This window comes from Ptychodera flava, chromosome 2 (genome assembly GCF_041260155.1).
Source record: "Ptychodera flava strain L36383 chromosome 2, AS_Pfla_20210202, whole genome shotgun sequence".
NCBI classification, from domain to species: Eukaryota; Metazoa; Hemichordata; class Enteropneusta; family Ptychoderidae; genus Ptychodera; species Ptychodera flava.
Window position 1 is genome coordinate 45395260 of NC_091929.1, and position 13611 is coordinate 45408870.

Genomic DNA, 13611 nt, shown 5'->3' on the forward strand with positions numbered 1-13611 from the left:
TCGCATGTCGTGACCGGATTTCCATAAGTCTCAATCAGCAGTTCGCTTTTAGCATTGAGCGAGTCAAAAACAAGTGATGTGACTCAAGCCACTCTTCACAATCAATTTCACGAGGGTGTCAATAGTAGCAGTCAGACGATAGGAGCTGCATGCAAAGTGCGAACGAGTTTTTTCGACTTTGAACACTTTAACAATTCTCACCTTTACGACGGAAACACTTGGCCCAACAAAACCAAAGTCTGTTTTTTTATCGGTTAGGGATAGAGCCGAAAGCGACTGCAGCATTTTTGAACAAGAATCTTTGAAACTATTATCTTGGAGCTGCCGCCTACGCCCGGGGCGCCTACGGCGGCATTTTGAATGGGTAGCTATAGAAGCAGAAACCTCTCCTAATAGTAGCATGAATCACGGTCACTCTGTGTGGAGTGACCGTGCATACAGCTGGCCGTACATTAATGTGTACTTGTATTCTGCTGCTGCACTCCCGACTGCAAGGCTGTGTTATAAATGCAACGCTGCCGGTGTTAGAATAAACATGAGAATGTCTATCAAGTATACAAAAGAGATTGAAATCAATAAACAAATAAATCTCATTATAAAGCGGTATTATATATTTTTATGAAAGTTCAACATTTTGTCTCAGATTTTACTAGAAAACAAAACAACAGGTGAATAACATGTTAGGCCTATATGCCATCTCATCAGATTTTTCACGATGAAGAACATAATATTAATCTGCCATTTATATCTCAGTAAATATGTATGATTTGTGATATTCTTGGGTGAGTATTAAATTGCTTTAACTAAAGTCTTAATCTTCAGTAGCATTTGTTGACATTGCCTTGGTGGTGTACTTTAAACAATGACTGGAAATATAAACTTCCTGATAGGATCAAAGTAAACAATATAATATTTAAACAAATCCTTCGCAAATTAACAATAAATAAACAATTAACTGTGTTATACTCAAACAATTTTACAAAGTTTTAACTGAAAATGTAACTACTTTTAAATAAGGAAAAAATGAAACGGCACGTAAATCTCTCTACTAAAACACTTTCCTGACAGTCCACTGATGTCTACCTGTTAGATATTAACTTTAAACTGTTTTCCGATTAAAACAGCAAGCTGTAGGTTCGGGGGTATACGTACTGCCATACGAATGGCATACACATAAGAAACGCGGTATTGAACATCTCGTCCTGTTTCGCCTCATGTAGACTTTTGACCGAGGGAATATTGCTACAGGTATGTGACCGATCGTAGAGCAGATAAGAAGAACGGGCGAACGAATTTTTTTGTTGTTGAAAATTTACAACGAGGTACAGCCTTTGATTTCATCACGTGACGTGTACAGTGTAGGACCGTCAGGAAGACAATCTTCCAGTGCAGTGCACCAAAAAACCGGGGAACAGCATTCTCCATTTGAAACATGACAAGCAACTGTACAGAGCTGGTTGATAGTATGGTAGCGAAAATGCGGTTGTGTACTAAGCAAATGAGCAAATAGTCTCCATTCCCAAATCTTTGCTTCATGATATTACAGAGGTACTCATAGATACACTCGATATAAAACACATGGACGAATACACAAATACCATCTCACGTACACTCAAGTAAATCGAAAACTGAAGATCATTAATCTAACAGTTTATTACTACACAATGTCATTAACAAGTATTTGTCAAACAAAACAGGGACGCTTAATACAGCAGTTGGAATTGAATGCCACTGGAATCGCCTTTGTTTATCGGAGATACCAAATGTTGTGTGGACAATAGCATACTTTTATAAATAGAAAGTACTCATCGCACTCGTAATAATTTAACTATTTTATAGCTTAAACTGTCCCACACAGAAAACTTTTGCAAAATAAGATAAAATCTAGTAAGAGTAACTATTTAAAGTAAGAGTAACTAGGAATGCCGATAGTACTGCCCCTTGTCTGTCTTGTAGTATGAAAGATAGACTCTCTCACAGCTCCTCCGTCGGCTACGCAGCTTTAGCCTCACCCACATCGTGATTGGCCCTCAACGGTCTTTCTAGCACGCGAGGCTCACTGAGCCAGCAGGGTTACAGCTGTACCTGCTGAGGGCGGTATTATGGGCTGAGGTGAAGCCGGCGGGGCTGTTAGAGAGTCTATATGTAAGGGAGCTGCGTAGCTCGGAAATCCATGTTGAGCATAAATAAAATTGTCAAAAACTTGTACAAAAATCATCCTGATTTTATGATTTTAAGCAATTATTGAATCCTTTAATCTACAATTAGGCAAACATTACATTAATTTGAGACGTACTTGAATTAATAAAACCAAAGAAACTGGAGAACAAAGAGTATCTGGATTTATTGGACGGTAGTGCCGGTAGTTTGTCTAAATCCATATCCCTAAAGATTGCCCAATATTTCTTGCAATTGTTTTTTTTACTTGCGAGCTGTTTCAAAGTTTCCAGTAAACCAATCCACAGTTTCCTTGATGGCTGGAAAAATAGAAAAAGAGAACGAAAACATAAATCACTCTGCAGGGCAGCAGAAAATGAAGCAATTTAGAGAAATCGTAACAGAAGTTGATATATATATATATCGATATAAATAATACCACAAATCACTTCAAGTACAAAGTAAGAATATCTGTTACATAAGTTTCATACATCCTGCAATCTTCAGACAGGATGCATTGAAACTTAATTATTATTATTATTATAAACTTTATTTCGGACTCATTGTCCATATAACAACAAAAGAAAATCTGGTGATAAATATACACAGCTTGGTTAAGTTATACAAAAAGAAGCTTATTCCATAACTTTATCATTTCAGAGTTTAAATATAATGAGTCATACACACATCGTACAATATCATTACTGCTTCTTAGAAGTCTTTGCTTTAAACCATAAATTTGCCTTCGCAGCAAGGCATCAAAGTTATTGATTCTGTTAGATATAAACATAGAGCTTGCACTACTACGTTTATCGTAACCCAATAAAAGACGAGCAGCATTATTGTAAGCAACTTTCAATTTCCTCATAATATTAACAGAATATTTCATCCGAATTGGACCGCCATACAATTGATAACAATATGTTTTGAAAAGAACACTCTTGACTTCAAAGGTACATCGAGAAAATTTTCTCATAAGCATATTAGCTGATATATAAAAGCATCTCATCTGTCGCTCGATATCGTCATCATCACGAAAGTGATCGTTGAGAACAAGGTCGTTTAGTTCCCATCATAAAGGACAAAAACAACAATATCAATCACAAAAGTAACTATCGTCCGATTGCAGTTCGACTGTTGCTTCTAAGCTTATGGAATTAATTTTACTTAGAAATATTGAATGTAAGTAAGTAACAGATATTATTACTTTGTACTTGAAGTGATTTGTGTTATTATATATACATATATAAATATATATATATAAATATATTGCGACAATGTCCACAAAACGGAACCTGTTGTCCCGCACTCTTGCGTACTGCGGGTCACCTCGGGCGCACTCGTGAGTCGACTGTGATGGGTGTAGTCTACAAGTAATATCTGTTACTGACGATGATCTTTGTTTTGCATAATTATTTTGAGGCTTACACTTACGTACTTTCGGAGCTAGCTATATGATTAAAAGTAATTAAAACGCTGCACTTCATATCATAATTTGACTGTAGTCCGTCTGAGCTCTGATTCGCGGCAGATACGGTATACTGCTTCAATTGCCTGAAATTCAAGCATAGCGACGCGGTCCCGGTAGCTTGAATTTTGTTCAGTGAAACTAATGTGTTACGAAATAATGCAAAATTTGATTGACAACTGCTTGTCCCCAAAATGTACAAACTGTAGTGGTAGTGGGACACAGTGTCCCCTGATCTAAAATTCTTGCCGCAATACTGATTTATATATATATATATATATATATATATATATATATATATATATATATATATATATATATATATATATATATATATATAATTAACCACACCTAGTTGACCAGCTGCTCCATCAACCGATTAAAAATCCTCGCCAACTATTGGTTATAAATATGCATTAGCAACTATACAATCTACGCAGTACGTACCTTGTTTGATTGGTGTAAACTTAAAATCAGGCAGATAACTCCTCAGTTTTCCGTTATGGGCGGTCTTCTTGAACTGACCATCAGATTTGCTAGTGTCGAACTGATTAGTGAGTTAAGGGTGCTTAAACTCTGCGTGACATTAAAAATGAGAAGTCACTAGCCATTGCTAGGATATCGGAGGCGTGCGCAGCTTATCAAAACAAATCAAATTGTTTCCCACCGAAACATTGCAACAGAAAGTTTGGGAGACATGCGGGTTTGCTTGCACGGTGAAGTAGAAGGTGATCCGAAATAATTATCGACTTAGTTTACTGGGAAATAACTATAACTAGCTTTGCGAACAAATACACGGTTGCAAAAGCCATAAAGCCATTCATAAGTGGTCTGCATGGTTCAACATACACTACATTCAGCTGTCAACCTATTCCTGCGTACATCTGTTAAAAGCGTGTTCCAGGTTCAACACAGACAATTAGCATTCGGACACAAAGGATACGACAACTTTTCCTTTGAAATCAAAGGCTTCAATCACCATCTCAGCAGCCTCCTTGATAGACACTTCATCTTCCTCACCAACAGAGAGGATGATGGGAGATACGTCATCATACTCACGCAGGACCCATAGGAACAGTCTGGCTAAGTCTAGAGAGTAGATAAACTGACGACGAGGGGATCCTGTACCCCAGATGACAAATGGCAAGTTATCCCCTGGAAACAATACCAAAAATTCTGATTGGCCAATCCGACTAAGCATTGTTAGTTGAAATTACCATAGAAACAGTGGACGTCAAGCAAACCAAATAAGTTTGTAATGTCAACATTAGTATAAAGCCCTGAAGAATAAGTTCCAAGGTCTGTAGGTCCAGTTTGAGTTTGGTAGCAATGTAACAAGGTAAGAGAATTTGGCAGCAGTAATGTGTCGGATCGTACTGACGATAGTCTGCTGCATCAAATATTCACATCTATTTGGAACTTCGAAACAAACATGATATAGAGAAAAATCAAAATATCTGGCACACTAAATCATGAATAAAGCTGCAACGTTCCTACAATTACATACGGACAAAAAAATAAACTAGTCCTAGGTGGCTATTGCTGTTTCACCAAATTCTAAGAATTTTAATGACAGGTTGAATCGAAGTTATTAACCCAGCACGATTACATTATATGTAACATGCGTCTAGGCTCTCAAATGTTTTAATTTCTCGAGTATTATTCAATAGCCTAGCGAGGTATGATAACAGAAAATACTATTGTATGTTCCATTGAGGGAGAAGAGATTTCCATCCACTTGTATGGTTTCTCTTTGCCCATTGGCCGATGATGGCGCTTACTTTTTGAACAGAAGACCTTATGAATGGTTGCAGGCATGACGTTGCCGTCCTCCAGGTTGAAATTATCGAACGGTCCAAAGACGTTGGTTGGTACCACAGACACGAACTTACAGCTGTGCTGCACGTTGTAACCCCTGACAACAAAAAACATAACACACATTGGTTCCAAGCCTTTGTGGTTAAACAAGTATGTGTGTTTCCACTGGCATGCGTGTGAAAATTTATTCATAGTAGATTAGAGGGAATGTATATTTTTTTTAATTTTTTGAAAATGCGAAAAAAGTGTCTAGGATCGGCTGCTTTCTCTAGGGTCTGGTCGCGTTACTGGAAACACATGTTTGCATATTTTTACTTGGCCTCATAATATATATATATATATATATATATATATATATATATATATAATATATATATATATATATATATATATATATATATATATATATATATATATATATATATAGGTATTGCTCGAACAATGAAACATTGGAGGTATTTCAACACATTTACATGCACAACCTCAAAAACTAAGAATGTGTTTTATTATCCATGTTCCCTAAGTACAAAGTACTTGCAAACTGTTACAATGGCGAGTTCATTTTATTTACAGACCTGTTCATTACGTCGATCATTCGTTTGGCGTAGGAGTACCCGAAATCTGATTGGTGTGGTGGGCCGCTATGAATCATGGTCTCGTTAATCGGATATGTAGTCTTGGCAGGAAATATACTCGTCGACAGACACGACACGCACTTCTGGACATTATACTTGTAACAGCTGTACAGAACATTATCGTTTATTTTCATATTGTTGCGCTGTTGGAGGATAAAAGAAAACAACCCTTGCATAAAACTACCATGAACAATATTTGTTTTGAGAAAATGCGGCTTGCATCTTCCGTCAACTGCTGGCAAAAATATTAATTTTCATCGAAAGAGACAAAGGGATTCTCGGTGTCAAAGATTTGAGACACTGTGTTCAGTTATTAAAATTTCAAAACTGGAAAGCTACCAAATACTAATCTTAGAGCCTATTTTTTCGTGTTATCTCTAAACATATTTACAAAAATATGATGATTCATTTCTTCAATGCACATTCAGTTTAGTTTCATTTTGCTACGTACGTCTATATTTTCACCATCAACAGTCCTCAATGATTTAATTCTATAACTATCAGATATAGATAATCACTTTAATAAGAATTTCTAACTCTATAAATAAGATATTTGTACTGCAACTTTGTGGCAGGAAACGTCGCTAAATGGTGGATGGTTTGTTATCTTTGGGAATTCTATGAATATATGACCATTAGACCAAAACTAAGAAAAAAATACAGAGTAAAAGTATCTGCGTGTCAAAACACACGCGCTGCACCCTACTATGAAACACCAAGCAGACCAGATCGACAAAAATATCAAATAAAACTAAATAAATAAAAGTTAATAACAACAGCTGTGCCTCGTCAAAATATTCATATTTGATTGACAAACAAAGTGAAACCGTATTAGTCAGACCCATACTTTATCAGCATTTTCTCTTTCGGGCTTTATGGCTTTGTAAATACAGTGAAAAATCACGCCGAATATGGAAGAACGTTATATATATATATATATATATATATATATATATATATATATATATATATATATATATATATATATATATATATATATATATATATCATGTATGATATTTGAATTTGAATGATATTATGTATGATATTTGAAACATATTGCAGAATGATATATATATATATATATATATATATATATATATATATATATATATATATATATATATATATATATATATATATATATAACATTCTGCAATATGTTTATAATATCATACATGGTATGAGTACGTCAGACAGACACAGACAGGCAAACAGACAGACAGACACAAGGTCAGATAGACAGACGGACGGACAGACATACAGACGGACTGAGAGACTACCTTTCGTAGACAAACATATAAGTTGCCACTCTGGGTATGATATAAGTGAGAGAACACTTTTACTTACAAAAACATCGAGATTGGCTCTAAGGTTATGGTACAGCCCTCCAAAATCGGCCGCAAGGTGGATTACATGAGTGGGTTTATACTTCTCAAACAGCGCGAAGGTATCGGCCTCCAACCTGTATTAAAATAGATGTAATTGTAGAATATTGGCTCTGTGAAGTTAACTCTCCAAGGAGATGCTTACCATGTGTGCTGACAAAGGTTCACAGAAAATATTACTATGAAAGAGTTTGCCCGAAAAACCGTGAAAGCAAAATTATTTAAAACAGCTGCCACTCTTGGCGCTGAATAGAACTAGCAGTACAATATTTTAGTGTTAGATAATAAGTAAAAATAAATTATCACCAGTGTATTTAACCTAAATGCTGTATTTTTCCCACCAAAATTTTATTACAACATTTTACTAATTTTCTTGAAATTTTCTGTAATGTTTTTGATAATTTTGGACCAAATGGACACCACATTTTATTGGCTACAGTTTTTTATCAAAATTTTAGTAAACATCTGGAAAAAATTTACTGGGGTATATTTTTTAAAAGCGACAAAAATTGACTTGGGCGCTCAAAGGGTTAACACTCTGCGCTTATGAAGACATCGTGTAGAAATTGTATCAATTACAGTAAAATAACGCAAACACTTTCAATGAAACTTGAAAAAAATACACTAAAATCAACGCACATTATTCACAAAACTTGATAGTTTTAATGACTGAGTTTCTTAACCTTGATATGCCGTTCTTCTCAAATATGCTTAATGTTTTGAAACTAGGGCAAAACATAACTTTAAGCCGGGTAAAAATATTGTTCCTAGGATGGTTTGGCGAAGCTACAGAGGTGGCGAGCGACTCTTAATTTTTTTATGAACCAGCAAAATCTCACACTACTTACAATGTAATTGATGACTTGGAGTCTAGATTTTACAAACTGTCCACAATAATAGACTGAGGCATTACATATACAAGCAGTGTTGACAGACCAGAGTCTGAGCATTTGCTCATACTTCAAGGAATAAAAACCAAAAATGTAAGAACATTTACGACAAAAATGCCTTAAAAGTTGCACAGAAGTATATACATGCCGCAGTTTCAAACAAAAAAATGAAAATTTCCAAACAGGGTAAAGTAAAAGCGACGATTCCGAGCAACAATTTAATTATTCTTCCGGCCTTAAGCAACATTTTCCACGATCTAACCATCAACCCTGATGTCAATTTAACTATTGACAAACTCCCTGGGATTAATCTCCAGGCTATGTTGCGGCGTTTTAATTTTTAAACCATCCACAATGACAATTTTACAACCAAGTCAAGTACTTCCTGTTATAGGTTTTATCCTTGGTCGATCAACTATTTCATCATTTTCACCACAGGCTCTGTTGTGAATATGCCCACATATATGGTGGAAGATGAATGTTTCTAAGTCTTGTGGAGGGACGATGATCATATGACAAACAAATTTCAAATGTAATTATAGTCTACCGGTTGCTAAATGCAAGACTGAAGAATATGAAATCTATTTCATGCAATAGTTGATAACTTTTTCTGTTTAAGCTTATATTACAACTGCGGGCTGACGTTTACAAAATGCGCTTCGTTATTGTGTATCAACGTCATGGAAAATTTTCCATGTAACATCAGGAATGTTGTTTCAATAAATGAAACGTAAAGAGTTAAATACAAAGTGTACTTGTCTCAAAATCCGCGGAAGACTTAACTGCGGTTAACTTTATCATGCATTTTGGTATTTTTGCTTTCTTTATTCTTTTTTACTGTATTTTTAGTTCGTGTATTGTTTTTGGACCGCATTGGAAATACGTCTCGGTACTTTCCTGTATTATCCATGCACAAATGGCTCTTGGTGTCAGTCTGCTTTTGAAATTTTTTGATGTTATTCTGTTTTTGTTCGATGTTTCTCTTTTTATGATTGTTATTTGTTCAAAATAAATAAATCGCCGACTTTTTTCAATACTTTTCTGATCCACTCTACATGTATGTGTGGACTCATTTTGAAGGGTGTAGAGTGAATAAAATTCTTACCTTCTTCTTTTCGAGAAAACCGACACTTTAATCTTTTGAGTGCTGTAATTTTTTCCGTCAAAATTTCAGTAAAACGTTCAACAAATTTTTATGAAATGTTCTGTGATTTTTCTAATAATTTTGAACAAAATGGAAATCACATTTTTGCTAGAGCTTTTTATCAAAATTTTGGCAAAAAATTACTGGGGTATATTTTATTTGCGTGACAATAATTGATTTTGGCGCTCAAAGGGTTAATTTTTTCCGAGAGATCACACATTATAAAGCGTTCATTTTGAATTTCATATATCGGTAAATGTTTATAATTTGTTACTCTGTCAAAAAATGTGTATAGTGATCCCTAATGTTTATTTTTAATTGTAAAGGAAATAATTTAAAGTCCCGGTGAATGAAATCTAAGCAAAAATTAAAATGTCATGCTTCGAGGCGAATGTTACATAAACCTTTTGAGTGCTGTAATTTGTTCCATAAAGATTTAAGTGCAGCATTTCACTAATTTTTATAAATTGTTCTGTAATATTTTTTATAGCTTTGGACGAAATGAACATCACATATTATTGGCAACAGTTTAATTGCATGATTTTGGCAAAATCTGAAAAAAATGAACGGGGGTATATTTTATAAAGGTGACAAAAATTGACTTTGGGGTTCAAAGGGTTGCCGAACACGTCACACTCGGAGGAAAGCGGTCAGGTTTTACGTTCTGATCAAAACCCGAACACACGAACGGACTTTGCACCAGCTTGACGTTCCCTGCTGTTGCGCTGTAGAATCACCGACACATAGTCAGACATGCGGCAGGTATTAAAGACGTATGGAATGCGCTCGTGCCGATCAAACTGGCGAGGAGATAAGAGCATTGAGTAGCCCGTGCCACAAGAAGGGAGCGGGAGCTCAAACTGACGCCTCTTCGTGATGTTTCGTATGCCAAATGCTCCAAACAAGAATATGTGCGCAGCCGATCCAAATGAGAATACGCACATACATGAAAATGTGCACGCTAATTTGGATTTAGGATGGTATAAAATTTGTCTTTACAAATCAAGTCAAAATAGGGTCAGAGCTACCAAAAATTGCAACAGAAGTTTTTTTCTTCGGAATGCATTTTGAGAGGTACCCAGAACTACATATTAAAGGTTACCGGAATCCACCCAGGGGAAATATGTATAATTTGCGTAAATTAAATATGGCTGCCAGCAGTTTGTGGTCAGTTGGATGCCAAAATCTCGTAGATTGACTGGACTACATACTGATCTTACAATAGAATAAATCACAATTATACTTTATGTGAAATTAACGGGACAAATCGCTGTCGTTTTTAACACACAAAGAAACACTTATGACTAAAGGCCACATTATAAACAAATTATATTTCCTGTAACGTGCCTCCGAAAATAATGGTAGATGGGTCGGAAGAATTTCTCAATTTTATTGTTTCTTGTTTGTCGGCTTAGTCCTGCAAAATACGGTAACATTTTGAGAATTTTACTTAAGGTGAAGTACTACGAATTACGTCAAAATTAAGTTGTGGTGTCATTTTCTTGAAACTTTGCACAAATATTCTTGGAAGTTGTGCAAGTGCAAAAATAAAAATAAAAATGGGGGTCACCGTGCTTGTTTCCATGGAAACGGACGTTAAAATGGCGTCTTTAGAAATAAATAAAAATGATATAATTCACTTAAACTAAAGAAAGCAATTATAAAACGCTTAGCAAATGAGTTAATTTTAATAAATACCAAGACTTAAGATCCATATCTATCGAATGTATAGTTTTCATGATGTTTGTGAAGAAATTTTAACATAAGTATCGATTACAAAATGACGATATCGAAATTATGTCACTACATAATTTTCGAACTTTCTTCCTGTTGCTTTGAATGGTGTCATTTTGACCAAACTTGGCGAATAAAATCCTGACATAATACCATTTAGTTTACACTTTTAATAAACGGGTGTCACCACGCTACTTTTTACAATATCTCCAGGTGAATGGGTAATATGCGCCATGTAAATGGGAGAGAAATGTTAATTTTTCGCTCATATTGAATAAAAACCAGCTTCCTAGGGGGTCAAAATATGACAAGGTAATAGGTCACATGTATTTCTAAGACACTGGGTCAAAAAATTAGGTAAAAGCGCAATTTCAACAATGACAGGTGATGTTAAATACATGTGCTACAAAATAACCCATTTGCGGCAGGCTGGAGTTAAATCTGCGCAGAAACGTTCTAAAGCGTGTGCGCGTCCGAATTCGTCGCCCTTCACCTTAAAATGTTTTAGAACTGCAAAAAAATATCTAATGTCGATGGTTTGGGTTTTTCGGGGGGGGAGGGGGTAGTTCAGGTACAGGAAACACATATATTTTTTATTTAGCCCAACGATCAAGTACATGATATTGTTAACCACAGTCTTGGGCATCAAGGTTGATAAACGAGTCTTTTTAATGCAATTTCTTCTATACATGTAAGTGCAAAAAAATCACTATTTTATCTCCCATGCTGGTGATGAGCGAAACTTTCGTAAGCATACTCACTGCAGATTTGCATCTTTTGACGATACAAAAAACCATTTTTCATCGGGTAGAGCTTCTCTCTTTACGACGGTCTGGATCGCTGTGCCGATCAAACCTGTGCCTCCAGTTACTAGAACAACCTTATCTGACATGTCCTGTGAAGGAAAAAAGTGCGGTGCAAATATAGCCAGGTGAAATTGCAAACCACGTTTTGATCGGAATCACTGTGCCAACTTTCGCTTGTTTTATTCCGCGGAAACTGTGTCAAAATCAGCCGCAAATTACACTCCTTTGATTTTTTTCTGAATGCCTAGGCTATATATGACTATGGTCGTCCTTTTATTTTTACTCAATAAGTGTATTTGTTGAAGATAATGTTTCGGTCTTTGTTTCTTTGTAATAGTATATATTTCTCTTGATTAGGCGTATATTATAATGAATTATTGAATAAATTTAGTTTCATAAATTTGTAACGAAATCAATCCAGTTATGCTGCCATGACAATCCAAATAATGGAATTTGTTTTCCTTGTCTGCCTGTCTCTGGTTTCAACGTCAGACTTGTCATTTTTTGGGATAGTTTTCAGTGATTTGTGATATTTTTTAGTTGTCAAACGTCCAATACCGCTCTACATACAGACATTTATACATGCTGCAACTCTCGTGGCATAATTTTCGGTACACTACCGGATGTGACATCATAGCCTACCCACGTATGAAAATGTGCACGGGCTGATATGAGAAGAGCCACAGCAATGTGTACCCAAGCACTGGACTGAATGTAAACGGATTAAGATATGACTAAAGACATTTGTACAGATAACAGGGAATTATTGGCACAAATTTGGGGTGTGAAGCGTGCAAATAAATTCTCAGAAGTTTATCACGTCTTTGGCGCAAGTGTCTTTGTAATAGTAATATACTCATATGCTATCGATCGAGTTATTGAGCTTGTAAATAGACAGATTTTATGTAAATTACATAAAGATAACTGAACAGATCAATAAATAGATATTCTTATTTGTGAATGTTGGCGAACACAGGTGAGTGAATTTCAAGGGCTTGTATAAGGAGCAAGAGAGCGTACTGATGAATGGATGGATGGATGGATGGATGGATGGATGGATGGATGGATGGATGGATGTCTAATATAGTTTTAAAAACATAGAGTAGAATAGGTTATTTTTATCGTGAGACCAAAACAATATCAACAGAAGGAGACCTTTATCGTTTAACATGGAGTGCGAACCAGTATTAAAAAGCGTCTTTCAATATCCATTAATCTTCTTAAGAAAGTACTTTGAGCAGCTTTAATATGCACAATGCATGGAATCTTTTCCTTCATATCCTCAGCTTTTTCAAACCAAATATCATTTTAGTCGTTCGGAAAGCTCTATCTTCAAAGCTGAATATCAATGTGCTCTTGGTCTTGATTCATTCTCGGAGGCAATATTTCGTTTTTCGTTTAGCCAATAGCTAACGCAGAATTTTCGTCCCACAAGGAAACAGCAACAAATAAAAATAAAAATTAAAGAAACTTACTGACAACGTGATGAAGGTCAGCTTGGATGGGCGGACAATCTGAACGGTGAACAACTCTCAACAATGTGCTATGTTCGAACGCCCTAGACAAACTAC

The 13611-nt window shown here is 35.6% G+C and overlaps 1 protein-coding gene across 1 annotated transcript; it reads right to left on the reverse strand.

Annotated features, from left to right (window-relative positions):
- Positions 1 to 1633: 1633 nt before the first annotated feature.
- On the reverse strand, positions 1634 to 13611 carry LOC139122390 (GDP-L-fucose synthase-like). Its single transcript, XM_070687774.1, has 8 exons — positions 13516 to 13611; positions 11996 to 12129; positions 7429 to 7543; positions 6019 to 6221; positions 5407 to 5540; positions 4569 to 4780; positions 4073 to 4172; positions 1634 to 2477 (listed from the first exon to the last, which is right to left on the reverse strand). Exons 2-8 carry the CDS (start codon positions 12124 to 12126, stop codon positions 2422 to 2424), a joined length of 951 nt encoding a protein of 316 aa, XP_070543875.1. The 5' UTR covers positions 12127 to 12129; positions 13516 to 13611; the 3' UTR covers positions 1634 to 2421.

Bases quoted from the DNA above. Each gene is read 5' to 3' on its own strand.
- LOC139122390 (XM_070687774.1), bottom strand. From the start codon at position 12,126: ATGTCAGATAAGGTTGTTCTAGTAACTGGAGGCACAGGTTTGATCGGC. The intron at 5,541-6,018 runs GTCTGTAAATAA...TTTTGTTGTCAG, and splicing joins ATGATCGACGTAATGAACAG to GGGTTACAACGTGCAGCACA. The intron at 4,781-5,406 runs GTAAGCGCCATC...TATTGTTTCCAG, and splicing joins TAAGGTCTTCTGTTCAAAAA to GGGATAACTTGCCATTTGTC.